This window comes from Amblyraja radiata, chromosome 28 (genome assembly GCF_010909765.2).
Source record: "Amblyraja radiata isolate CabotCenter1 chromosome 28, sAmbRad1.1.pri, whole genome shotgun sequence".
NCBI classification, from domain to species: Eukaryota; Metazoa; Chordata; class Chondrichthyes; order Rajiformes; family Rajidae; genus Amblyraja; species Amblyraja radiata.
The window spans coordinates 32044970-32072548 of NC_045983.1; the positions used below are offsets into that span (position 1 = coordinate 32044970).

Consider the following 27579-nt stretch of genomic DNA (forward strand, 5'->3'; position numbering starts at 1 on the left):
TCATGCGTTTAACAGTTGGAAGTCTCAAAAGCAAGATAGCTTTTAGAGTGGCACGGTGGCGCAGCGGTAGAGTTGGTGCCTCACAGCGGCAGAGACCCAAATTCGATCCAGACTACGGGTGCCGTCTGTACGGAGTTTGTACGTTCTCCCCGTGACCACGTGGCATTACTCCGGTTGCTCCGGTTTCAATAGACAATAGACAACAGGTGCAGGAGTCGTCCATTCGGCCCTGCGAGCCAGCACCGCCATTCAATGTGTTCATGACTGATCATCCCCAATCAGTACCCCGTTCCTGCCTTCTCCCCCATATCCCCTGACTCCGCTATCTTTAAGAGCCCTGTCGCGGGGTGACACCTGTATGGTCGTGAGTAATCGCCCAAAGAGTCGTCCCTTTTTCTGGTCGCCACTAGATTTTCAACGTGTCGGCCACCTGCTGCGACTATGACGAGTGCCGGCAAGTTGCTGAAAAAGTCGCGTAAGTGGGACAGGCCCTTAAGTGTGTTTTAAGTAGCAGAGAGGGGGAGGAAGGAGAGTAGAAGGGTCATGGTGGCACAGCTGTAGAGTCGCTGCCTTACAGCGGCAGAGACCCGGGTTCCCACTCGTAGACCCTAGGACTATCTTGAATTGGGCCTCACTGGATTTTATCTTGCCCTAAACGTTATTCCCTTTATCCTGTAATCATGTATAGTTTTTCACTATAGCAGGCAACAAAGAAAGCTTTTCACTGTACCTCGGTACACGGGACAACGAGCAAACCAAAAGGGGTAATTTTACCAGAGGGCCGATTAACCGACAAACCCGCACGTCTTTGGGATGTGGGAGGAAAGTGGAACACCTGGAGGAAACCCACGCGGTCCCTGGGAGAACGTGCAAACTCCACACATTGATTGCTCTTTGCTTCCTTCTCCAGCATGGATGGATTGACCACCCCACAGGAGCGTGGTAAAGGATGGTACTTGGCTCTCATGGCCCCCAATATAAAGGGCCCACCCTACGCCTGGCTCGATCCATCCAGGCTCTATTGTAACCAACAGGTAGGCCCCCCGGCGGAAGGAACTGCAGACGCTGGTTTACACCGAAGAAAGGCACGAAATGCTGGAGTAACTCAGCGGGACAGGGCGGCATCTCTGGAGAGAAGGAACGGGTGACGTTTCGGGTCGAGACCCTTCTTCAGACTTGAGAGTCAGGGACGAGGGGGACAAAGAGATATGGAAGGGTGAGGTGTGAAAACGAGGGGACGAGGATCAAGGAAAATGTAAAATGTACAGGTCGGTTCCATCGATGATACACAATCTGTAAAAAGGGTCTCGACCCGAAATGTCACCCACTCCTTCTCTCCCGAGATGCTGTCTGTCCCGCTGAGTTACTCCAGCTTTTAGCGTTTATCTGTAAGAACAGAACTCAGCGTTATACTGTAGATACGGCATTATGTGGCCAGTGTACCACAGTGTTCAAGAGTCAAGGGTCAAGAAGGGTCCTGACCCGAAACGTCACCTATTCATGTTCTCCAGAGATGCTGCCTGACCCACTGAGTTACGCCAGCACCTTCAGTGTAGTTTAGAGACACAGCATGGAAACAGGCCCTTCGGCCCACCGTGCCGACCAATTAGTTAAATGACTGGGATGGAGGAAAAGGGGGAGGAACTTGGGTAGATTGTCACGGTGGAACAGCGGTAGAGTCGCTGCCTTACAGCATTTGCAGCGCCGGAGACCCGGGTTCGATCCCGACTACGGGCGCTGTCTGTACGGAGTTTCTCCGTTCTCCCCGTGACCTGCGTGGGTTTTCTCTGAGATCTTCGGTTTCCTCCCACATTCCAAAGACGCGCAGGTTTGTAGGTTAATTGGCATGGTGTAAATGTAGGTATAGGATAGTATTAGTGTGCGGGGGTCGCTGGTCGGCGCGGACCCGCTGGGCCGAAAGGGCCTGTTTCCGCGCAGTATCTCTAAACTAAACTAAACCCAGCGCTATGAACGTTGAATCCGCTCGTTTCAAGTAATTTCTAACCACACACTCCCTTCTCCACCCCTCCCCCCCCCTTGTCTTCCTCCACCCTAGTTCCACTGTTCTCTACTTGGTATCCCCCTTGAGATCACACCGTCCCCAGCCAACAATGGACCTACCAGGGCATCACGCTGCCTGAGGTCATTTGTGGCCGGCTTTGATTGATTCTGGTCTTTTCTCGCCTCCACCCCCCCCCCCCCCCCCCCCCCCCTCCCCCCCCACTCCCAGCCCCAACTTTCAGTCTGAAGAAGGATCCTGACCCGAAACGCTACCCATGCTTCAAATTCCTGGGCATGCACATCTCTGATGATCTTTCCTGGTCCGAGAACACTACTGCAATTATCAAGAAAGCTCATCAGCGCCTCTACTTCCTGAGAAGATTACGGAGAGTCGGTTTGTCAAGGAAGACTCTCTCTAACTTCTACAGGTGCACAGTAGAGAGCATGCTGACCGGTTGCATCGTGGCTTGGTTCGGCAACTTGAGCGCCCTGGAGAGGAAAAGACTACAAAAAGTAGTAAACACTGCCCAGTCCATCATCGGCTCTGACCTTCCTTCCATCGAGGGGATTTATCGCAGTCGCTGCCTCAAAAAGGCTGGCAGTATCATCAAAGAGCCACACCATCCTGGCCACACACTCATCTCCCTGCTACCTTCAGGTAGAAGGTACAGGAGCCTGAAGACTGCAACAACCAGGTTCAGGAATAGCTACTTCCCCTCAGCCATCAGGCTATTAAACCTGGCTCGGACAAAACTCTGATTATTAATAACCAATTATCTGTCATTTGCACTTTATCAGTTTATTTATTCATGTGTGTATATATTTATATTATAGTATATGGACACACTGATCTGTTTTGTAGTAAATGCCTACTATTTTCTGTGTGCTGAAGCAAAGCAAGAATTTCATTGTCCTATACAGGGACACATGACAATAAACTCACTTGAACTTGAACTTCTCCAGAGATGCTGCCTGACCTGCAGAGTTACTCCAGCACTTCGTGTTGTGTGACCTTTCTGTCCTGGGCCTCCTCCATTGTCAGAGTGAGGCCCAGCGCAAATTGGAGGAGCAGCACCTCATATTTCGCTTGGGCAGTTTACACCCCAGTGGTATGAGCATTGACTTCTCCAATTTCAGGTAGTCCCTTGCTTTCTCCCTCCTTCCCCTCCCCTTCCCAGCTCTCCCACAGCCCACTGTCTCCGCCTCTTCCTTTCTTCTTCCCGCCCCCCCCACCCCCACATCAGTCTGAAGAAGGGTCTCGACCCGAAACGTCATCTATTCCTTCGCTCCATAGATGCTGCCTCACCCGCTGAGTTTCTCCAGCATTTCTGTCTACCTTCGATTTTTCCAGCATCTGCAGTTCCTTCTTAAACATTTCTCCAGCACTTTGTGTCTATCTTTTGTATAAACCAGGATCTGCAGTTTTCTTGTTTCTACTGAGTTAGATAAGAGTTGGTCTGTGCACCATGTTCGGCACAGACATTGTGGGCCGAAGGGCCTGTTCTTGTGCTGTCCTATGTTCTATGTTCTAATCATCGACATTCATGTATGTTAGGTTGCGGTATCTAATCAACATTTGGGGAGCGTGGTTCATCTTTATCCTCACAGTCCCTTCTTCCATGGTTTTAGCAGAAGAAAACGCTTTTCCTCTCCAAAGTTTGCACAGTTCTTCTTCTGCAGGTGCTATGGTGATGGGTATTGAAGAGGATGCACCCATCAGCATTCACCCCATTCCCATTCTCCCATGATAGGGCAGCGGTAGAGTTGCTGCCGTGCAACGCCAGAGACCAGGGTTCAAACCCGACCACGGGTGCTGTCTGTAGGGAGTTTGTACGTTCTCCCCGTGACCTGCGTGGGTTTTCCCCGGGCGCTCCGGTTTCCTCCCGCACTCCAAAGATGCACATGTTTGTAGGTTCATGGGCTTCAGTAAAAATTGTAAACTATCCCAAGTCTGTGTAGGATAGTGTTAGTGTTCGGCGGCACGGACTCGGTGGGCCGAAGGGCCTTTTTCCCTGCTGTAACGTCGCCCATTTCCTTCGCTCCATAGATGCTGCTGCACCCGCTGAGTTTCCCCAGCAATTTTGTGTACCTTAAACTAAACTAAATATGATTGAATGGTGGGTAGACAGAAATGCTGGAGAAACTCAGCGGGTGCGGCAGCATCTATGGAGCGAAGGAAATAGGCAACGTTTCGGGCCGAAACCCCCGAAACGTTGCCTATTTCCAAGGGTTTTGGCCCGAAACGTTGCCTATTTCCTTCGCTCCACAGATGCTACCGCACCCGCTGAGTTCCTCCAGCACTTTTGTCTACCTTCGATTTTCCAGCATCTGCAGTTCCTTCTTGAACATTGAATGGTGGAACAGGCTTGAAGAGACAGCCAACATACTCTCCCTTGTGGAGATACAAGGAACAGCAGACGTTGGAATCTTGAGCTAAACACAAGGAGTCTGAAGAAACATCACCTGTCCATGTTATATAACCATATAACCATATAACAATTACAGCACGGAAACAGGCCATCTCGGCCCTACAAGTCCGCGCCGAACAACTTTTTTCCCTTAGTCCCACCTGCCTGCACTCATACCATAACCCTCCATTCCCTTCTCATCCATATGCCTATCCAATTTATTTTTAAATGATACCAACGAACCTGCCGCCACCACTTCCACTGGAAGCTCATTCCACACAACCACCACTCTCTGAGTAAAGAAGTTCCCCCTCATGTTACCCCTAAACTTCTGTCCCTTAATTCTGAAGTCATGTCCTCTTGTTTGAATCTTCCCTATTCTCAAAGGGAAAAGCTTGATCACGTCAACTCTGTCTATCCCTCTCATCATTTTAAAGACCTCTATCAAGTCCCCCCCTTAACCTTCTGCGCTCCAGAGAATAAAGACCTAACTTATTCAACCTTTCTCTGTAACTTAGTTGTTGAAACCCAGGCAACATTCTAGTAAATCTCCTCTGTACTCTCTCTATTTTGTTGACATCCGTCCTATAATTGGGCGACCAAAATTGTTCTCCAGTGATGCTGCTGCCTAACCCGCTGAGTTACTCCAGCACGTTGTGCTTATTCCCATCCACGTACCGTGTCGCTGGGGAGGGAGTTCAAACCATTTTAGTAATCCAGCAAAAAGATCAATATCAATTTTGATAGACACAAATTTGCTGGACACAAACTCAGCCGGTCAGCCGACATCTCTGGAGAGAAGGAATAGGCGACGTTTCGGATCGGGATCCTTCTGCCTTTCCGGTTGTGGAAGAGGTCTAGTCAAGATAAGTGTGGGAGTCAGAAGGTTTGCAATAGACGTCAATTAGGAGCCTTTCTCAGTCTGAAAGGAGTGGGTAAAATCATGACAGGAATAGATCGGGTAGACGCACAGAGTCTCTTGCCCAGAGTAGGGGAATCGAGAACCGGAGGACTTAAGGTGAAGGGGGTCAGATTTAATAGGAATCTGAGGGGTAACCTTTTCACACAAAGGGTGGTGGGTGTATGGAATGAGCTGCAGGAGGAGGTAGTTGAGGCAGGGACTGTCCCATCGTTTAAGAAAGTTAGACAGGTACATGGATAGGGCAGGTTTGGAGGGATATGGGCCAAATGCAGGCAGGTGGGATTAGTGTAGCTGGGACATGTTGGCCTGTGTGGGCAAGATGGGCTGAAGAGCTTGTTTCCACACTGTATCACTCCATGCCTCAATGTTCATACCGCTGGGCTGTAAGTTTCCCAAGTGAAATATGAGGTGCTGTTCCTCCAGTTCACGTGAGGCCTCACTCTGGCAGTGGAGGAGGCCCAGGACAGAAAGGTCTGTGTGGGAATGGGACGGGGAGTTACAATGGTTAGCAACTTCTACGGGAGATCGTGTAGGTCTTGGCGGACCGAGAGTAAGTATTCAGAGAAACGGAATCAAGGGATATGGGGAGAAAGCAGGAACGTGGGTACTGATTCTGGATGATCAGCTATGATCGTATTCAATGGTTCGAAGGGCAGAATGGCCTACTCCTGCACTTTTTTTCTATGTTTCTATGGTCGCCGAGTCTACGTTTGGTCTCAAAGATACAGGACAATAGACAATAGACAATAGGTGCAGGAGTAGGCCATTCGGACCTTCGAGCCAGCACCGTCATTCAATGTGATCATAGCTGATCATCCACAACCAGTACCCCGTTCCTGCCTTCTCCCCATATCCCCTGACTCCGCTATCTTTAAGAGCCCTATCTAGCTCTCTCTTGAAAGTATCCAGAGAACTTTCAAGAGAGGAACGTTCAAGACTTGGCCACATTGGGAACGCCCGTATCAATGTGATATTAGCTTCATGGCCTGGATGCTTATTCAATATTCCTCTTTCGTTCCTTTTTCAGGCACTTCAGGACTGCGTCGAAGACTTGATCCGTCCATTCCAAAATGACACCATAGACCTCGTAGCCGGGATAGATGCAATGGGTTTCGTACTAGGTACGTCACTGACCGAGCGATCGTCGCAATCTTTTGTTATTTGTTCAGTTATTTTTGAGATCCCGCACGGAAACAGGCCCTTCGGCCCATCGGGTCCCCGCCGACCAGCGATCCCGATACACTAAAGGGCCTGTCCCACTTGCCGATTTTTTTCGGCGACTGCCGGCGTCATATCAGCGTCGCCAAAAGATTTTGAACATTTCAAAATCCAGCGGCGACAAAAAAATGTTTGCGACTCTTGAAAAAACACCGCGCGTCGACACTTCATAACGCCACGTATTTTTCGGTGACCTGATACGTCAGTCAATGATGCCGGCAGTCGCTGAAAAAAATTGCCAAGTGGGACAGGCCCTTAACATCATCCTACACACACTGGGGACAATTTACAAATACACCAAGCCTATTAGCCCATGGTTTGATATCCGCTGACTGGATAGCATGCAACACAGAAGCTTTTCACTGTACCTCGAACCCGGGTCTCTGTGAGGCAGCAATTCTACCGCTGCGCCACCGTGGATGGGATGGTCTCTGTCGCTTATAACATCTCCACGTTAGTTAAACTCAGCACAATGTCAAGATAAAGCTAGCAGCCTCCACACTGGCCCACTTGCCATGGTGATTTATGACTCTCAGCTCCCATTCACAAGTGTTCTGTGGCTGTGAACAGTAAAGAACTCCCAAGGGAGTTATTGTTTAAGGAAGAACTGCAGATGCTGGAAAAATCGAAGGTGGACAAAAATGCTGGAGGAACTCAGCGGGTGAGGCAGCATCTGCGGAGAGAAGGAATAGGCGACGTTTCGGGTTGAGACATAGATGCTGCCTCACCCGCTGAGTTCCTCCAGCATTTTTGTCTCCCCAGGGAGTTGTTGATCAGCATGCAATTACTGGACGAAAGCACTGTTCCACCCCATGATAAACATCCTAACGCTGTTATTTTCTCCCCCGCACAGTTTCAAAGGTGAACTCAGTCAACATTGATATCTTGGCCAAAGATCTTAGAGCAGAGCTCTGCTCTAAGATCTTTGATCTTGGCCACACAAACTCACGCTGTGAGAGTGAGACACAGCAAGCAGCAACAAAGCGTTAATTTATTTAGCGAATGCAAAGTCCTTTAGCCAAGCAGTTGCCTCTTGATCTGCTGTATGAAGGGTGACAAGTCCTCCTTTGAGTCTTTGTTGAGGGCATGCTTCAATGATGTGTCGCATTGTTTGCTGCTCTCCACAAGCACACCGTGGGGTTGGGCTGTTTGTGAAGGCTGGCCAAGCAGGGGCCATGTCCAGTCCTAAATCTATTGAGCGTCATCCACTGCTTCCTTGGGAGATTGGTGCCAGGGACCGGTAGGGTGGGGTCTGACACCAGATGTTTATTTGGGACGTCCTTGGACTCCCATTCCTTTTTCCAAGCTGATTGGATGGTGAAATCAGCTGGTGGTGGGTTCTTCCAAATTGGTGGTCTAGATGGAAGTCGAGCAGTGGGTGGGTTGAAGATGTCCATGTGAATTGGCAGGTGAGGGGGGTTTTTGGTCTTTTGGAGCATCCTTTGAGTGAGGACTACTCGCCGGATGTGTGGAGGGGCTATGTTGGATAGGACAGGGAGCCAGGGGAGTGGTGTTGAGCGGATTGTACCTGTGATGATCCTCATTGTTGAGTTCAATTGGGTATCCACATGGTGTGTGTGGGATGACCTGGACCAAACAGGGGCACAATTTTCGGCTGAAGAAAATGCAAGGGCTAGTGCTGAAATGCGCAGTCTGGGGGCTGCTGCCCCCCACTTTGAGCCAGCAAGCTTACTGAGGAGATTGTTTCTGGACTTCACCTTAGCTGCTGTTCTTTTGAGATGTTCCTTGAAGGATAGGGTCCTGTCAAGGGTCACTCCGAGGTAGGTTGGAGTGGGGGCATACTTCAGTTTGGTCCCGCTCAGATAGATGTTTGGTTCTCTTGTGGCTTCTGCATTATGGAGGTGGAACACACTGGAGACCGTTTTTGCTGGGCTTGGTTTTAGGCGCCAGGTTTTGCAGTACTCGTCCAGTTTAGCAAGGTCTTCATTGAGCACCTGTTCCAATGTACCAAAATCTGGTGCTTGGAAGGCCAAACAGATGTCATTTGCATAGATGAATTTGCGGGATTTGGTGGTGGGTAGGTCATTTGTGTAAAGGTTGAACAAGGTTGGGGCTAAAACTGACCCTTGCGGGAGCCCGTTCTTCTGCGTTCTCCATGCACTCTTGTTCTGACCAAGGTGAACTCTGAACCTGCGGTTGGAGACCAGAGATTTGATGGTTTCTGATGCCCAGGCAGGGAGTGCTTTGGTGAGTTTTAGGTGGAGGCCTTTGTGCCACACAGTGTCATAGGCTGCGGTGAGATCAAGGAACACTGCCCCGGTCTTCAGTTTGTTCTCAAAGCCGTTTTCAATGCAGGTGGTTAGGGCCAGAACTTGTTCTCCTGTGCTGCGGTCCTTGCTGAAACCTGCCTGATCCACACTGAGAATCTCTTCTACTCCTGGAGATATACGTTGTAGTATAAGGCGTTCTAAGATTTTGAGTGGGACGCAGAGTAGAGAGATTGGGCGGTAGTTTGCTGGTAGTTTTTCGTCTTTGCCAGGTTTTGGTATAGCAATGACTTTTGCTGTCCGCCATATCTTTGGGATGGAGTTAGTCTGTATGGCCCTAGTGTAGAGTTGGGTCAGCCAGGTTAGAGCTCGGGGGCCCAGGTGTTTCATGAACTTTGGAGAGATGTTAATGCGGGCTCGCCTTGAAACAGAATGTAGAAACAAAGAACTGCAGATGCTGGTTGATACGAAAGATAGGCACATGACACTCGAGTAACTCAGCGGGTCAGGCAGCATCTCTGGAGACAAAGGATACATTTTAGTTTTTAGTTTTTTAGTTTAGTTTATTGTCACCTTTAGTTTAGTTTAAGGTAGACAAAAATGCTGGAGAAACTCAGCGGGTGAGGCAGCATCTATGGAGCGAAGGAATTGGCGACGTTTCGGGTCGAGACCCTTCTTCAGACTGATGTGGGGGTGGGGGAGGTGGGAAAAAGAAAGGAAGAGGCGGAGACAGTGGGCTGTGGGAGAGCTGGGAAGGGGAGGGAAGGAGGGAGAAAGCAAGGACTACCTGAAATTGGAGAAGTCAATGTTGATACCGCTGGGGTGTAAACTGCCCAAGCGAAATATGAGGTGCTGCTCCTCCAATTTGCGGTGGGACTCATTCTGGCCATGGAGGAGGCCCAGGACAGAAATGTCGGATTCGGAATGGGAGGGGGAGTTGAAGTGCTGAGCCACCGGGAGATCAGGTTGGTTAATGCGAACTGAGCGATGGTGTTGGGCGAAGTGATTAGTTTAGATTAGTGATCGACCAGCGATCCCCGCACACTAGCGCTATCCCACACACACTGGGGACAATTTACAATAATACCAAGCCAATTAACCTACAAACCTGTACGTCTGTGGAGTGTGGGAGAAAACCCACGCAGGTCACGGGGAGAACGTACAAACTCAGTACAGACAGCGCCCGTAGTCAGGATTGAACCCGGGTCTCCGGCGCTGTAAGGCAGCGCCTCTACCGCTGCGCCACCCTGCCCGTGTGTACCAAGGTGATAAAGGAAATAAAGTGAATAATGTTTCGAATAGTTGAGTTTAGTTTATTGTCACGTGTACCGAGGTACAGTGAAAAGCTTTTGTTGCGCGCTGACCAGTCAGTGGAAAGACAATACATGATTACAATCGAGCCGTCCACAGTGTACAGATACATGATCAAAGACTAAGGTGAATAACGTTTAATGCAAGGTAAAGTCCAGTAAAGTCTGATCAAAGATAGTCTCCAGTGAGGTAGATAGTAGCTCAGGGCAGCTCTCTAGTTACTGGTAAGTCTGAAGACAGGGCTCAACCTGAAACATCACCCGTTCCTTCTCTCCAGAGATGCTGCCTGTCCCGCTGAGTTACTCCAGCATTTTGAGTCTTTCTTCAGTACAGAAGAGCACTGTGACATTCGGAGACGGGAGATGTATGGAGAAGGGGGAAGGAGGCATGGTCACAGAATATAGACTGTTTGAGGCAAGGTTTTGGTTCCTCAGAAATGAAATGCCTTAACTGTGGCTCTTTGTCAAACGTTGCTTGATAATGTTCCTGTGAAATGCCTTGGGATGTTTTACCATATGAAAGGTGGTGTACAAACACAAGCTGTCGTGGTGAAGAAAGCAAATGTTGCCAAGGCACTGACAGGCGGGAGACGTTAATTAATGCATTAAGTGCAACAACTGATCTTCCATTTGGAGGACGGGCACGAGGCCAAGACTGTGCACTTGTGCAGGATGGAACTGCAGATGCCCGCTTAAACCGATGGTAGACACGAAACGCTGGAGGGACTCAGCGGGTCAGGCAGCGTCCCTGGAGAAAAGGAACAGGGTCGGAAGGAGGGACTCGATCCGAAACGTCACCCATTCCTTTTCTCTGAGGAAGAGTGACGACAGAAGATGCGAGTTTAACAATTTGTGGCAGCAGAGTTGCTGCCTTAAGGTAGCAATGTTACAAAATTTTGAGATTTTAAAAATCAAGTCTGTAATTTATCCCATCAGATAAAGCATAAAAATAAGTTTAATTTGACACCTAATTCACTTTCATATCTCAAGTATTTAAAAAGTTATGGCCATTTTCATACTCGGAAATGAGCATCTTGTTCCCTATTGATTTTCTATGGACATAACAAAAAAGCTGTGATCGTGAACAGTCAAAAGCCCATAACTTTCTTGAAAATTAAGAGAACTGAATGAAATTTTCAGTTATCATAGATTGAAGCATTCTGAAACAAATATAAAATAATCTTACTTGGATGACCTGAAATTAAAGCATATAATTAGTTAGTTACCTAATTGGAGCTAATTTCAGACTTCAATTACTAGATCTAAACATCTATCCATTTCTTAATAAATGATTAACATTTTTAAATAGCCTAAATGTCCAAATAATATTCACAAATAATTCACAATAAAACATGATTTTTAAATCTCATTTACATTAATTTATAGACCAAATGGAAGGAATTTAGTGCTCAATTGCTGTAAATAAATGCCCATTTAAATCAGCTTTCCAGTGGGATCCTGTGAACGCGCTAGAACGTTCACATTGCGGTAGATTTGTGCCCCAAATGCCCAGAAAAATACTGCGGGATATAATGGGCCCAAAATGAGCTACTCGCAATATTAAACTTTGTATAAAGGGTTCTTTAGAAGCCCTTTTTAATGTAAAAATATACAGCCTAACTTCAGATATTTGCTTTATGAGACCCTGCGGTTGCTGGCGGTCGCGGGTTTAGAGATTGATTTTTAAACTACTATAACTATTGTACGAGGCCTTTAAAACTAATAATAGCTTTTGCGACGGGGTCTTCCAGCGATTTTTCGTTAATAATTAACTAGGCTGAACATCTTCTATTTGAACAGCCTAGAGAAAATCGCGTTTTAAACCCGCCCCCCTCTAAACGGCGCCAAAATCGCGCACACCCGCAGCGACAGATTTTCAACGACGCTTCAGGTAGGCTTTGCAACATACCTACTTAAGGGCTTGACCCACTTGGAGGTTTTTTCAGCGACTGCCGGCATAATTGACTGACGTATCATGTCACTGAAAATGTCGCGGCGTGACTCGGCGTGATGACGCATTGACACGCGGTTCCTCAAGAGTCGCAACGTTTTTTTTGTCACCGCTGGATTTTGAAATGTTCAAAATCTTTCGGCAACCCTGATACGTCAGTCAATGACGCCGGCAGTCGCCGAAAGAATCGCCAAGTGGGACAGCCCCATCACAATGCCACAACTCTGGGTTGGATCCTGGGTTCTACAGAATGGAGCGGCTGGGCTTGTATACTGTGGAATTTAGAAGGATGAGAGGTTTTCTTATTGAAACATATAAGATTATTAAGGGTTTGGACAGGCTAGAGGCAGGAAACATGTTCCCGGTGTTGGGGGAGTCCAGAACCAGGGGACACAGTTTAATAATAAGGGGTAAGCCATTTAGAACAAAGATGAGGAAAAACGTTTTCACACAGAGGGTTGTGAATCTATGGAATTCTCTGCCTCAGAGGGCGGTGGAGGCAAATTCTCTGTAGGCTTTCAAGAGAGAGTTGGATAGAGCGCTTAAAGATAGCGGAGTCAGGGGATATGGGGGGAAGGCAGGAACGGGGTACTGATTGTGGATGATCAGCCATGATCACAGTGAATGGTGGTGCTGACTCGAAGGGCCGAATGGCCTACTTCTGCACTTATTGTCTGTTGTCTGTTGTCTAACTACGGCTGCTGCCTGTACAGAGTTTGCACGTTCTCCCTGTGACCTGTGTGGGTTTTCTCCGGGTGCTCTGGTTTCCTTACAAATTCCAAAGACGTGCAGGTTTGTAGGTTGATTGGCCAAATTGTAAACTGTCCCCAGTGTGTAGGATAGTGCTAGTACACAGGGTGATGGCTGGGCGGCACAGACTCAGTGGGCCGAAGGGCCTATTTCCGCGCTGTATCTCTAAAGTCTAACGGGTAAAATCACATGTCCATTCCCTCCACAGATGCTGTCTGACCTATTGAGTTCCTCCAGCACTCTGTAATTTCAGACAAGATTCCACAGTCTCTCGTGCCTCCACTTATTAGTTCATAAGTAGTACAAGGAGAATTAGGCCATTCGGCCCATCGAGTCTACTCCGCCATTCAATCATGACTGATCTATCTTTCCCTCTCACCCCCATTCTCCCGTCTTCTCCCCATAGCCTCTGATACCCAGACACTCAGGCCCAGCTCGCTTTAGACCATAAGACCAAAAGGCATAGGAGCAGAATTAGGCCATTCAGCCCATCGAGTCTACTCCACCATTCATTCATGGTTGATCTATTTTCCCCTCACGACCCCATTCTCCAGCCTTTGACAAATTTGACATATTTTATTTGTAGGCAGGAACTGCAGATGCTGCTTTTCACTGAAGATTCTGTAGGGGGCGCTCCTCTGGTAGCAGCCATGTCAGCGGCTCGTCAGTTTTTCAACCTTTTTAAATTTTTTTAGTATGTTTTAAAGTCTGTATTTAATGTTCCTTCGTGTGTTTTGTGTGGGGGGTGGTGTGGGGGGGTGAGGGGGAAACCGCTTCGGTCGCCTCCTCCACGGAGAGGCGAGTTTTTTCAGGTCGCCTCCCCCGTGGCCTAACATCAAGGATCGGCGCGGCCTTTCCCGGAGACGCGCCCGGGGCTTCAGCGGCGGGCGCAGCGTGGACTCTCGTTGTGGAGCGGGTGAGCCCTCGCTGGGGCTCGCTGGAGGGGAGCGCTCCGTTTCGCTGGCCCGGGGCAGCCGGCAGCCTGAAGCCGCAGCCTGAAGCCGCGGTCTGCAGAGCTCCAGCTGGTGCGGCGTCTACAGCCCGGGATCCCTCGTGGGGGACCCGGGGGAAGAAGAAGCCATCACTGCCGGCCCGCGGCCAACTTCTACCGCGGGTCCGGCATGAACTTACCATCACCCCTGGAGGGGAGCTTCGACCGCCGGCCCTGCAGTCTACGGTGCTTCTGGCTGCGGCTGGGACTTTAAATCTCGACCGCCGGCCTGCGGCCTACAACAACTTAAAGCCGCGGTCTCCGGTGAGGAAGAGCCGATCCTGGACTGACTCTGGACTCTGGTCCTGACCACAGGGGGAAATGGAGGAGGACTGGCCAAGTTCTGTGCCTTCCTCCACAGTGATGAATGCTGTGGTGGATGTTTGTGTTACATTTTTATTGTGGTTGTGTGTTCTTTATTATTGTATCGCTGCAGACAACCCAAATTTCCACCAACCTGGCTGTGTGGCAATAAATTATATCTAATCTAATCTAATCTAAGATAGACCCAAAATGCTGGAGTAACTCAGCAGGACAGGCAGCATTTCCGGAGAGAAGGAATGGGTGATATTTTGGTTGAGTCTGAAGTCTCGACCCGAAACGTCACCCATTCCTTCTCTCCAGAGATGGTGCTGCCTGTCGCGGCTGAGTTACTTCAGAATCTTTTTGGGGGGGGGGTTTATCTTTGACATACATTACGTCGTTCCAGGTGCGGCCATCGCTCACCACCTCAGGACGGGGTTTCTAACGTTGCGGAAGGAAGGTCACCTCTGTGTGGCCACCAGGAGCACGGCCTACTCTGACTATACTGGGCGGCAGAAGGTGCTGGAGATGCGTGATGATGTGGTTAGAGCAGGTTGGTACAACGTCAAGTTGCAACTTCAAAGTATTCTTGCCATGTGGAGTGTGTAAGAAAGAACTGCAGATGCTGCAAAAATTGAAGGTAGACAAAAACGCTGAAGAAACTCAGCGGGTGAGGCAGCATCTATGGAGCGAAGGAATAGGTGACGTTTCGGGTCGAGACCCTTCTTCAGACTGTGATGTGGGGGTGGGGGGGGGAGGAGAAAGGAAGAGGCAGAGACAGTGGGCAGTGGGAGAGCTGGGAAGGGGAGGGGAAGGAGGGAGAAAGCAAGGACTACCTGAGATTGGAGAAGTCAATGTTGATACCGCTGGGGTGTAAACTACCCAAGCGAAATATGAGGTGCTGCTCCTCCAATTTGTGGTGGGACTCACTCTGGCCATGGAGGAGGCCCAGGACAGAAAGGTCGGATTCGGAATGGGAGGGGGAGTTGAGTTGAAGGGGGAGATCAGGTTGGTTAGTGCGAACCGAGCAGAGGTGTTGGGCGAAGCGATCGCCGAGCCTACGCTTGGTCTCACCGATGTAGAGTAGTTGACACCAAGCTTTCTCCCTCTTCCCCTCCCCTTCCCAGCTCTCCCACAGCCCATTGTCTCCGCCTCTTCCTTTCTTCCTCCCGCCCCCCCACCCCCACATCAGCCTGAAGAAGGGTCTCGACCCGAAACGTCACCTATTCCTTCGCTCCATAGATGCTGCCTCACCCGCTGAGTTTCTCCAGCATTTTTGTCTACCTTAGGATGTGGAAGTCACTGACTCGTATGCATAGAGGCATAGGGTGGCACGGTGGCGCAGCAGAAGAGTTGTTGCCTCACAGCGCCAGAGACCCGGGTTCGATCCTGACTATGGGTGCTGTCTGTATGGAGTTTGTACGTTCTCCCCTGTGACCTGCGTGGGTTTTCTCCAGGTGTAGGTTAATTGGCTTCTGTAAATAAAAGTGTGTACGTCCAAAATAGAAATTGGTCAGTGCAGACTCGGTGGGCCAGCACACCTGTTTCCACACTGTATATCTGAAGTCTAAAGTGAAGTCAAAAATCATCGAGCTATACAGCATGGAAACAGGCCCTTCGGCCCAACTTATCCATGCTGACCATGTTGGCATGCTGGACATCCCATTTGCCTGCATTTGCCTCCCTAGTCCTTCCTATTTATATATCTGTCCAATTGTCTTTTCAAGATGTTTCCACTAGTGGGAGAGTCTAGGACCAGAGGTCACAGCATCAGAGTTAAAGGACGTTCCTTTAGGAAGGAGATGAGGAGGAATTTCTTTAGTCAGAGGGTGGTGAATCTGTGGAATTCTTTGCCACAGAAGGCTGTGGAGGTCAAGTCAGTGGATATTTTTAAGGCAGAGATACATGGATTCTTGATTAGTACGGGTGTCAGGGGTTATGGGGGGAAGGCAGGAGAATGGGGTTGAGAGGGAGAGATAGATCAGCCACACACTCCAGCAACCTGGGATCACCGATAGACACACAATGCTGGAGTAACTCAGCGGGACAGGCGGCATCTCTGGCGAGAAGGAACGGGTGACGTTTCGGGTCGAGACCCTTCTTCAGACGCGAAACGTCACCCATTCCTTCTCCCCGGAGACGCTGCCAGAGTTACTCCAGCTTTTTGTGTCTATCTTCTGTGAGGCAGCATCCATGGAGCGAAGGAATAGGTGACGTTTCGGGTCAAGTCCCTTCTTCAGACTGGTAGGTGACGTTTCGGGTCGAGAGCCTTCTTCAGATGCTGATACATAGATTCATAGATGCTGCCTCACCCGCTGAGTTTCTCTCCAGCATTTTTATCTACCTTTGATTTTTCCAGCATCTGCAGTTCCTTCTTAAACAAATGATCAGTTGAAACCATTATGGAATAATTTATGGTCCGATTAGAGTGGATGCGGAGAGGGTGTTTCCACTAGTGGGAGAGTCTAGGACCAGAGGTCACAGCCTCAGAATTAAAGGATGGAGCTTTAGAAAGAAGATGAGGAGGCATTTCTTTAGTCAGGGGGTGGTGAATCTGTGTAATTCTTTGCCACAAACGGCTGTGGAGGCCATCAGTGGATATTTTTTAAGACGGAATATTGATTAGTATGGGTGTCGGGGGTTATGGGGAGAAGGCAGGAGAATGAAGTTGGGAGGGAAGGATGGATCAGCCATGATTGAATGGCGGAGTAGACTTGATGGGCCGAATGGCCTAATTCTGCTCCTATAACGTATGTATGTACTTCACTCTTAACTCTTATACACTGTAGTTCACTGGCCAACTAATATCAACTAAGCTCACTCCAGTTTGCATGCTTAGTTTAGTTTAGAGATATAGCGTGGAAACAGGCCCTTCTGCCCATCGAGTCCGTGCTGACTCGTCATCACCCTGTGCACCAGTTCTACCCTACACACTAGGGTCAATTAACCTACAAAACCCGCATGTCTTTGGAGTGTTGGAGGAAACCGGAACTATACATCAGGAGGAGCTATACATCACAAGGTGCAACTCCAGAGCCAACAAGATCATGGGAGACCCCTTCCACCCCTGCAACGGACTGTTCCAGCTGCTACGGTCAGGCAAACGCCTCCGTTGCCATGCGGTGAGAACGGAGAGGTTGAGAAGGAGTTTCTTCCCAGACGCCATTAGGACTGTAAACTCCTATCTCACCAGGGACTAACTTTACTGAACCACTCTAATGCTTTTTAAATTATTTTTTAATTTTTAATTTTTTTAATTTTTTTTAATTGCTGTTTTTTGGGGGTTTTTTTTCCCCTTTTTCCTTCCGCCCACAATATTTAATATGTAAAATAATATGTGATTCTGTTGCATTCTGTTTGTAGTTTGTTTGGTTATTTGTTTGTTTGTCTTTTTTGCACAAAGTCCGCGAGCATTGCCACTTTTCATTTCACTGCACATCTCGTATGTGTATGTGACGAATAAACTTGACTTGACTTGACCTGACCGCCCGGAGAAAACCCACGTGGTCACGGGGAGAACGTACAAGCTCCGTGCAAGGAAAGAGAGAGCTAACTTTCTTTGGCTTTTGTAAATCGTTATTTCAGGTTTGCGAGTCCTGGTGGTGGATCAATGGGTGGAGACAGGAGGGACAATGAAGGCGGCAGTAACACTCATTGAACAAGAAGGTGGAACAGTAGCAGGTAGGGTGGAAGCAGAGGATTAATCCTCAATCAATTATATGCTGAGGAAGGAACTGCAGATGCTGGTTTACACCAAAGATAGATAGATACACAATGCTGGAGGTAACTCAGCGGGACAGGCAGCATCTCCGGAGAGAAGGAATGGGTGACGTTTCGGGTCGAGACCCTTCTTCTAGCAATCAATTATAGGCGGCACGGTGGCGCAGCGGGTAGAGTTGCCGCCTCACAGCGCCAGAGACCCGGGTTCGATCCTGACTACGGGTGCTGTCTATACGGAGTTTGCACGTTCTCCCCGTGACCTGAGTGGGTTTTCTCCGGGTGCTCCGGTTTCCTCCCACACTTGACACTTTTTCTTTCGTGTGGCGTGCACAGCCTAAAGTTGTTGGACAACTTGTTCTATTTGATAGAACATAGAAACATAGAAAATACGTGCAGGAGGAGGCCATTCGGCCCTTCGAGCAAGCACCGCCATTCATTGTGATCATGGCTGATCGTCCCCTATCAATAACCCGTGCCTGCCTTCTCCCCATATCCCTTGACTCCACTAGCCCCTAGAGCTCTATCTAACTCTCTCCTAAATCCATCCAGTGACTTGGCCTCCACTGCCCTCCGTGGCGGGGAATTCCATAAATTCACAACTCTCTGGGTGAAAGTGTTTTTTCTCACCTCAGTCTTAAATGACCTCCCCTTTATTCTAGGACTGTGGCCCCTGGTTCTGGACTCGCCCAACATTGGGAACATTTTCCTTTTATAGTTTTATATGTTTCTATAAGATATCCCCTCATCCTTCTAAACTCCAGTGAATACAAGCCTAGTCTTTTCAATCTTTCCTGATCTTCCGTTTGTGCACGTCGAGTTGATTGCATTAGTCGAAACAGGGTGGACCACGTGAATGTTGCAATCTTCCACCCCACTTGATACTTGTATCAAGGTTTGCAGGATTGTAAATTGCCAATAGCGTGTATAGGATAGTGTTAGTGTGCGGGGATCGTTGGTCGGCGCGGACTCGGTGGGCCGAAGGGCCTGTTTCCGCGCTGTGCCTTTAAACTAAACTAAACTAAACTAAGCTAATATTATGGAGAGGAATGGGGACTTCCGCTTGCATTCGCCAATGAAGGCAACTGAATGACCCAACCAACAACCAGAGACCAGTGGTAGATAAAAAAATGCTGGAGAAACTCAGCGGGTGAGGCAGCATCTATGGAGCGAAGGAAATAGACAACGTGAGGCAGCATCTCTGGAGCGAAGGAAATAGGCAACGTTTCGGGCCGAAACCCTGAAGGGTTTCTGCCCGAAACGTTACCTATTTCCTTCGCTCCAGAGATGCTGCCTCACCCGCTGAGTTTCTCCAGCATTTTTGTCTACCTTCGATTTTCCAGCATCTGCAGTTCCATCGTAACCAGAGAGCAGTGCTGAGTTACTCTATACCTCATTGGAGACACTCGGACCAAGTTGATCGGACTTTACTGGACTTCACCTTGCACCGAACATTATCCCCTTTTTCATGTATCTGTACACTGTGGACGACCCGATTATAATCATGTATTGTCTTTCCGCTGACTAGTTAGCACGCAACAAAAGCTTTTCACTGTACCTCGGTACACGTGACAATAAACTAAACTAACTGAAAGGAACTGCAGATGCTGGTTTACACCGAAGATAGACACAAAGTGCTGGTGAGCCGCTGTCTGAAAAAAGCTCTGAGAATAGCCAAGGACAAAATGCACCCCCTCCACACACATCTGGATCTCCTGCCATCAGGCAAGAGATACCGTAGCATCAAAGCCCGGACTACCAGACTGCTAAACAGCTTCCTGCCACAGGCTGTGAGGCTGCTAAACACTCACTCCACCTGATTCTGCGGCTTTGCACTGACATTTTAATAACTCTGGCACTGGCCACTCAAATCAGCTGCCCTGGACATTTTAATAATTGGTTTTACTGTATTTTAATGTTGCTGTTTTACCTGCTTTTAACTATTTATACTGTTTCATCAGGGACTGGATTGTTATTATGTGTGAAATGTTTTAAGTTTCATGTGCGATGCTCCGGTATTCCCTGGGAAACGTCTTCTCATTTTGCACCGTACAGCTGTTGCTTTGCTAGATGACAATAAAGGTTGATTGATTGGATTGATTGATTGATTGAGTGTAACTCAGTGGGTCAGGCGGAAAACAAGGATGGGTGACCTTTTCTGGTCGGGACCATTCTTCAGACTCCCTCACCTCTTTGATGTTCTTGTTCCCTTGACAGGTATCGCTGCGATTTGCATTGAAGACACGTCGGGAGGAAGGCAGATCAAAGAGAAATACAAATGTTCAACCTGTGTCCCCGACTTCCTGCAGCCACAGTTTAACAACAAATACTTAGAGAGCTTCAAAGCCTTTGGGACTCAGTGCAATAAACCTAAGTGAACCATCCCTTTCTTCTCAAGGTCTCTCTTTTATTGATCTGGACTCAAGAGACAAAAGGTCATAGAACCAAACTTGGCCACACCCACCAACATGTCCCATCTGTATTCCCACCTGCCTGGGAGTAGGCCATTCGGCCTTTCGGGCCAGCAGGTATGCGCCGAATGACGTACTCCTGCACCTATTGTCTATTGGATAGGATTGGGTTTAGAGGGACATGGGCCAAACACAGGTCTAGTGTAGATGGGACATGTTGGTGACCTTTAGAGATACAGCGTGGAAACTAGGGTCCATTTTTACATTTACACCAAGCCAATCAACCTACAAACCTGTACGTCTTTGGAGTGTGGGAGGAAACCGAAGTACGCGGAGAAAACCCACGCAGGTCACGGGGAGAACGTGCAAACTCCGTACAGGCAGCGCCCGTAATCGGGATCGAACCCGGGTCTCTGGCACTGCATTCGCTGTAAGGCAGCGACTCTACTGCTGCGCCACCGTGCCGCACTGTTTAAATGTTTCTCAAAAGTTGCGTTAATGCATTTAATCCTCAGGAAGTGAATTTTTTAATGCATAGGTAACAGATATTTGAGAAAAGGTCCATTATTTCTTGGGCTGTGCTGGAGAACGAGAGACTTTGTTAATCTTTTATTGGAACGTAGAACAAATAGTACAGCACAGGAACAGGCCATTCGGCCCACAATGTCCGTGCTGAGCATGATTCCAAGATCCATAATCCGTATGTGGGCGGAACGGTGGCTCAGCGGTAGAGTCGCTGCCTTAAGGGCCTGTCCCACTTAGGTGACTCTTCAGCAGACTGCCAGCAACCTTCAAGCTCGCGACACTCGCCCGAAAAACCGCGAACTGGAACGGCGACCGTCAGAGCGGAACACACACACACACACACACACGCACGCACGCACGCACGCACGCACGCGCGCACACACACACACACACACACACACGCACACCACACACACGCACGCACGCACGCACGCACGCGCGCGCACACACACACACACACACACACACGCACACCACACACGCACGCACGCACGCACGCACGCGCGCACACACACACACACACGCACGCACGCACACACACACACACACACACACACACACACACACACACGCACACACACACACACACACTAACACATCACAAAGGCGGGGGCCAGGGAAAGCGGGGGAGCGCTGTCTGAAATTCACACATGTCGAAAAACTTGCTGCGACCATAATGAGGCCGCCAGTAGTTCCCAGAATGCGGGAACTCCTCGCGACCATGAATGAGACTCACCAGAGACCACCAGCGAACATGTGGCCACCATGTGGTGACCATGAGGCAAGCGCAGACTCTCCTGCACTCGCCTAAAAAGTCGCCAAAGTGGGACAGGCCCTTTACAGCGCCGGAGACCCGGGTTCGATCCTGGCTACGGGTGCTGCCTGTACGGAGTTTGCACGTTCTCCCTGTGACCTGCGTGGGCTTCCTCCGAAACGTCGGTTTCCTCCCACACACCAAGGACGTGCAGGTTTGTAGGTTAATTGGCTTGGTAAATGTAAAAATCGTCCCTGGTGTGTGTAGGATAGTGTTAATGTGTGGGGATCGCGGGACGACACAGACTGGGTGGGCCGAAGGGCCTGTTTCTGCGCTGTATCTCTAAACTAAACAAAACTATATTACTCCATTCCCTGCATATCCAAATGCCGAACCAAAAATCTCTGAAATGCTACTATTATATCTCCCACCACCATTGTCATTGATTGAGGTTGAGCAGGTTCGGACTCTATTCCCTGGAGCGCAGGAGGATGAGGGGTGATCTTATAGAGGTGTATAATAAGAGGAACAAATCTCACAGTAGACGCACAGAGTCTCGTGCCCAGGGTAGGGCAATCGAGAACCAGAGGACAGGTTTAAGGTGAAGGGGGACAGATTTTACAGTAATCTGAGGGGTAACGTTTTCACACAGAGGGTGGTGGGTGCATGGAATGAGAAAGTAGGGTCTATCACAAAGTTTAAGAAGCAATTAGACAGGTTTAGAGGGATAGGAGCCAAACGCAGGCAAGTGGGACTAGTGTAGATGGGGCACGCTGGTCGGTGTGGGCAAGTTGGGACAAGGGGCCCTGTCTCCACGATGTACGTACGACTCTATGACGTGTCTGGGCTGCCATCCTGTGTCTGTAATTTTCCTCTTTATCACCTTCACTCCGGGGCAGTCACGGTGGCGCAGCGGTAGAGTTGCTGCCTTACAACACTCGCAGCGCCGGAGACCCGGGTTCGATCCCGACTACGGGTGCTGTCTGTACGGAGTTTGAACGTTCTCCCCGTGACCCGCGTGGGCTTTCTCCGAGATCTCCGCTTTCCTCCCACACTCCAAAGGCCTACAGGTTTGTAGGTTAATTGGCTTGGTGTTTGTGTAAATTGTCCCTAGTGTGTGTGGGATGGTGTGAGTGAGCGGGGATCGCTGGTCGGTGCGGACTCGGTCGGCCGAAGGGCCTGTTTCCGCGCTGTATCTCTAATCTAAACTAAACATACGTTTATAGCCCAATTTGATTGCTTTCCCTACACCACAGCTCCTGGTAATATTCCCAAAGTCTCCTCAGAGTTAGACAAAAAAATGCTGGAGCAACTCAGCGGGAGAGGCAGCATCTCCGGAGAGAAAGAAGGGGTGACTTTTCGCCTCGAGACCCTTGTTCAGACTCAAGTCATTAAAATATGATGACATAAAGGAATAATATACAAGCCGTGACGAATAGTAAAGTGACATAATGGTCTTTATTACAAGAACACGTATGGCTCTACAGTGAAATGAATAACCAGGTTGGGAAGCACAAAGCCACAGCAATCAAAAAATATTATCATAAAATACAGACAAAGACACACAACCATAGCAATCACACACACTGAGGATCTAACTTTGCCTCCACCAATATATATTCTGCATGATGGTCAGAGTCTAACAGCGTGAACACAGGCCCTTCGGCCCAACATGTCCCATCTACACAAAAGGAAGCAACTGACAATTTTGTCCAAATTGAGTTATTGCTTGTTTCAGGGTATTTGAGATTTGCTCTACACAATGGTGAACAAAATAGGTTCTTCTCTGAGTACAATTTGAAAATATTTATACCAGGGAAGTAAGAAATTCCACCACAGAGAACTGAAAGAAAAACACCTTTTCCTCATTTACCAGAAAACTCCTTTCTGTCAGTTGCTCCCTTTTGTCAAAGTCGGGCAGTACACTAGTCGCACGTGTCCGCGTTTGGCCCATATCCCTCTAAACCTGTCCTATCTCGGGTGGGCCGAAGGGCCTGTTTCCGCGCTGTATCTCTAAACTGGACTAAACCTATGTCGGGGAACGCCTGTGCTAGTCTTCAAGGAGACTACAGTTTACTTAAACAAAGCGACACCACTACTTAGGTGGAGTTTGACTTTTGCAGGGCTTTTGGAACAGCCTAGTTATGGATCAATGGGCCTTTATACAATCTGCCCAATATTCCTTCTGTTGAACTCAATGAAGATCACCTTGCAAAGGGAGCCTTCCAACCAAAACAAAAGTTAAATCTGCCCGCATTTAATTTCCATTTGGAAAAGGATTGGCTAATTTGCTAAAAACAGGAATGGATAAAGTTTGTCTCCCTCAAGTCAATGCATGTATGGATCACGTGCGACATAGATTCAATCATCGCAAATGCGCGCTGTACAGAGACAAGGCATAATCTCTTTCTAATTAAAATTATATTGATTATTTTATTAATATTGATTAGTCAAACACGGTGGCGCAGCGGTAGGGTTGCTGCCTTACAGCGCCAGAGACCCGGGTTCGATCCCGACTACGGGCGCTGACTGTATGGAGTTTGTACGTTCTCCCCGTGACCTGCGTGGGTTTTCACCGAGATCTTGTGTGTGCGTGCCCGAATGTGGCCATTGCACGTATTCCAACCCAATAATCTCACAGACAATCAGAACAGTTTGAGTGGGTCAATAAAAGACATCCGACGATGGTTTTATTCCTGGTTCCAGAACAAAATGCTTCCAAGATGGTGCCCGACCCAGGCGACTATTTGTCTTCTGGCCACAGAAGCGGATCTACAGTCACATATTCCAATCTCTCCACACTCTTAAACCTCTACTCCTACAGCATCATTTCATACTTTCACTACTTTATTCCCTTATCATGTATATGTGTACTGTAAATTTTGTTTAATTTTTAGTTTAGTTTAGAGATACAGCGCGGAAACAGGCCCTTCGGCCCATCGAGTCCGGGCAGATCAGCGATCCCAGCAAATTAACACTGTCCTACACACACGAGGGACAATTTACACTTATACCAAGCCAATTAACCTACAGACCTCTACGTCTTTGGGGTGTGGGAGGAAACCGGAGATCTCGGAGAAAGAAAACCCAGGCTGTCTCGGGGAGAACGTACAAACTCCGTATAGACAGCGCCCGTAGTCGGGAATCGAACCCGGGTCTCTGGCGCTGCAAGGCAGCAACTCTATCGCAGCGCCACCGTGACCGCCCTGGATCATGTACTGTCTTCCCGCTGACTGGTTAGCAGGCAACAACAAAAAGCTTTTCACTGTACCTCGGTACACGTGACAATGAACTAAACTGATGACAGACTGACTGACGAATTTGACCCGGTCGACATCAAAGTAGGCGCTGGCAAATCGTACCGTTATTTCTTCCCCTTGGTACAGAGAGCGAGGTGTGCGATTAATATAAGATGGCAGTGATTTTTTACAGCAATTATTTGGGAAAATTCACAAGCAAGGACCCTTGCAAAATCCCCCCATGTTCCATCAGCCTTAACAAGTTGACTTACTACGAAGGGGATCACTGGAGCCAATACTTTACTGGCGTCAGACAAATCTTTGGTTAAAGTAGGAATTCTAGTGCAACAGGTAAGCTGTCTGGTTGGCCATCCCACTCACTGGCAGCAGGTCGGCTTGGATTTCTTCCCATGCCTATAGGGGCTTTTATCGTTATTGTTGAGGCCTGCAGGGGGGAAAAAACAAAATCTGTGTTTCTAAATGCAGATGTTATAGTGACCAATAAATTCACAAGCACGGTGGCGCAGCGGTAGAGTTGCTGCCTCACAGCGCCAGAGACCCGGGTTCCATCCTGACCACGGGTGCTGTCTGTACGGAGTTTGTACCTTCTCCCTGTGCTCCAGAGATGCTATGCTGCCTGGCCCACCTAGTTACTCAAGCACTTTGTGCATTGTCATACTGTGTGGAAACAGGCCCTTCGGCCCAACTTGCCCACACCGACCAATATGTCCTATCTACACTAGTCCCGCCTGCCCGCGTTTGGCCCATATCCCTCTAAATCTAGCCTATCCATGAACCTGTCTAAATGTTTCTAAAACCTTGTGATAGTCCCTGCCTCAACGGCCTCCTCCGGCAACTCTTTCCATACACCCACCACCCTTTGCGTGAAAAAGTTGCCCCTTCAGGTTTCTATAAAATCTGCCCCCCCCCCCTCACCATAAACCGATGTCCTCAGGTTCTCGATTCCCAGATCGCTGAGGGGATGGAGCGGCTGGGCTTGTACACTCTGGAGTTTAGAAGGATGAGAGGCGATCTCATTGAAACATGTAAGATTGTTAAGGGCTTGGACACGCTAGAGGCAGGAAACATGTTCCCGATGTTGGGGGAGTCCAGAACCAGGGGCCACAGTTTAAGAATAAGGAGTAAGCCATTTAGAACGGAGACGAGGAAACACTTTTTCTCACAGAGAGTTGTGTCTGCGGAATTCTCTGCCTCAGAGGGCGGGGGAGGCCGGTTCTCTGGATGCTTTCAAGAGAGAGCTAGATAGGGCTCTTAAAAATAGCGGAGTCAGGGGATATGGGGAGAAGGCAGGAACGGGGTACTGATTGGGGATGATCAGCCATGATCACATTGAATGGCGGTGCTGGCTCAAAGAGCCGAATGGCCTACTCCTGCTCCTACTGTCTATTGTCAATTGTCTATTGTCTATTGATGGGCATATTTTATTTATTGCCCCTCTCTACTGCTAGAGCGGAATGTCGACCATTGAAAAGGAATCCTTTGAGCTTTAGTTAACGGCCATACTCACGGACAACGTCTCCGATCCTCCGTGGGCCAGTCTTCTCCAGCTCAGCCAGCACATTGGCTTCAAAGGTCAACGAGGCAACTCGGAAGAAGAACTCATTCACGTTTTCACCTGCGCACAACGACGGGAAGAGTGTTTGTCTTCAAAAAGAAGGGCACCATTCCTCAGAGCAAAGCCCGCAAGAATGTGCCGCGTGGATGCCTTAGACAGCAGGACGTGTATCTGATCACTGACCTTTCTGCCCTGGGCCTCCTCCACTGTCAAGAGTGAGGCCAAACGCAAATTGGAGGAACAACACCTCATATTTCACTTGGACATTGATTTCTCTACCTTCAAGTAACCCTTGCATGCGCGCGCTCTCTCTCTCCGCCCCTCCCCCACCCTAGTCCTCCTGCTAGTTTCACTGTTTGCTACCCTTCATTATCACCTCTTCCACAGCCAACAATGGACCATTGTGGGCTCCACATCTCGTTGGTCATCGGTGCCTGGTCACCTGATTTGTTCTGTACCTGTTCACACCACTAGGTTCCCCCTTCCCTGACTTTCAGTCTGAAGAAGGGTCTCGACCCGAAACGCCACCTATTCCTTTTCTCCAGAGATGATGCTGCCTGACCCGCTGAGTTACTCCAGCATCTCGTGTCTGTCTTCAGTGTAAACCAGCATCTGCGGTTCTCCCCGACACATATCCAATCACCATGGTGATTCACCAGTGGACAAAGCTGGGCTCTCCTTTAGACTTTTTATCGGACTTTAGAGATACGGCGCGGAAAACAGGCCCTTCGGCCCAACGAGTCCGTGCCGACCAGCGATCACCCCCTACACTAGCACTATCCTACACACACTAGGCACTTTGGGAAGCAACTGGTGTCAGAGGTTATGGGGAGAAGGCAGGAGAATGGGGTTAGGAGGGAGAGATAGATCAGCCATGATTGAATGGTGGAGTAGACTTGATGGGCCGAATGGCCTAATTCTACTCCTATCACTTATGACGTTATGACCTGATGAACTGAGCTATACATGTGAAATTCTATTTTTATTGCATTCGGTTCAGTTCAGAGACAGTTACTTCCCAGCTATTATAACGATAATAAAGTGCCATTGATCTTCAGGGATTTTGTTTCTGCCATTTTCCACGATAGGGCCGATGAGACGGACGTGTGGAACTTAACACGTTTGCTGGTGAATGGCTCAACAGCGCCACCCGGTGAACTTGCGCGGTTAACAATAAAGCTGAACGTTTAACAACTCAGCTGATTTACTTTTTACAAATCAGCTAATTCCGAAACACTGATCCTCACTTTAATTTCCATCAAAGGAAGGATGAGA

General features: G+C 48.8%; 3 protein-coding genes across 4 annotated transcripts in view; 2 read left to right on the plus strand and 1 right to left on the minus strand.

Moving 5' to 3' along the window:
- The window catches only part of supt6h (SPT6 homolog, histone chaperone and transcription elongation factor), a 92225-nt gene extending 91780 nt beyond the window's left edge, over window positions 1-445 (plus strand). Inside the window, exon 30 of the mRNA XM_033046402.1 lies at window positions 411-445. Coding sequence (XP_032902293.1) covers window positions 411-445 — 35 coding nt within the window. The remainder of the gene's footprint in view (window positions 1-410) is intronic.
- Window positions 446-613: 168 nt separating this feature from the next.
- LOC116989077 (adenine phosphoribosyltransferase-like) lies at window positions 614-20183 on the plus strand. The gene is made up of 5 exons (XM_033046234.1): window positions 614-1034; window positions 6359-6452; window positions 14489-14635; window positions 17668-17763; window positions 20017-20183. The coding sequence occupies exons 1-5, from the start codon at window positions 912-914 to the stop codon at window positions 20175-20177; spliced, it is 621 nt and encodes a 206-aa protein (XP_032902125.1). The 5' UTR covers window positions 614-911; the 3' UTR covers window positions 20178-20183.
- A 4503-nt stretch (window positions 20184-24686) lies between these two features.
- Window positions 24687-27579, minus strand: part of rab34 (RAB34, member RAS oncogene family) — a 29057-nt gene continuing 26164 nt past the window's right edge. For both annotated transcript variants that reach the window (XM_033046236.1, XM_033046235.1), the window contains exons 10-11: window positions 26257-26364; window positions 24687-25173 (exon numbers count right to left, since the gene is read on the minus strand). In XM_033046236.1, the coding sequence (XP_032902127.1) occupies window positions 25106-25173; window positions 26257-26364 (176 nt within the window). In that variant the 3' untranslated portion in view covers window positions 24687-25105. The remainder of the gene's footprint in view (window positions 25174-26256; window positions 26365-27579) is intronic.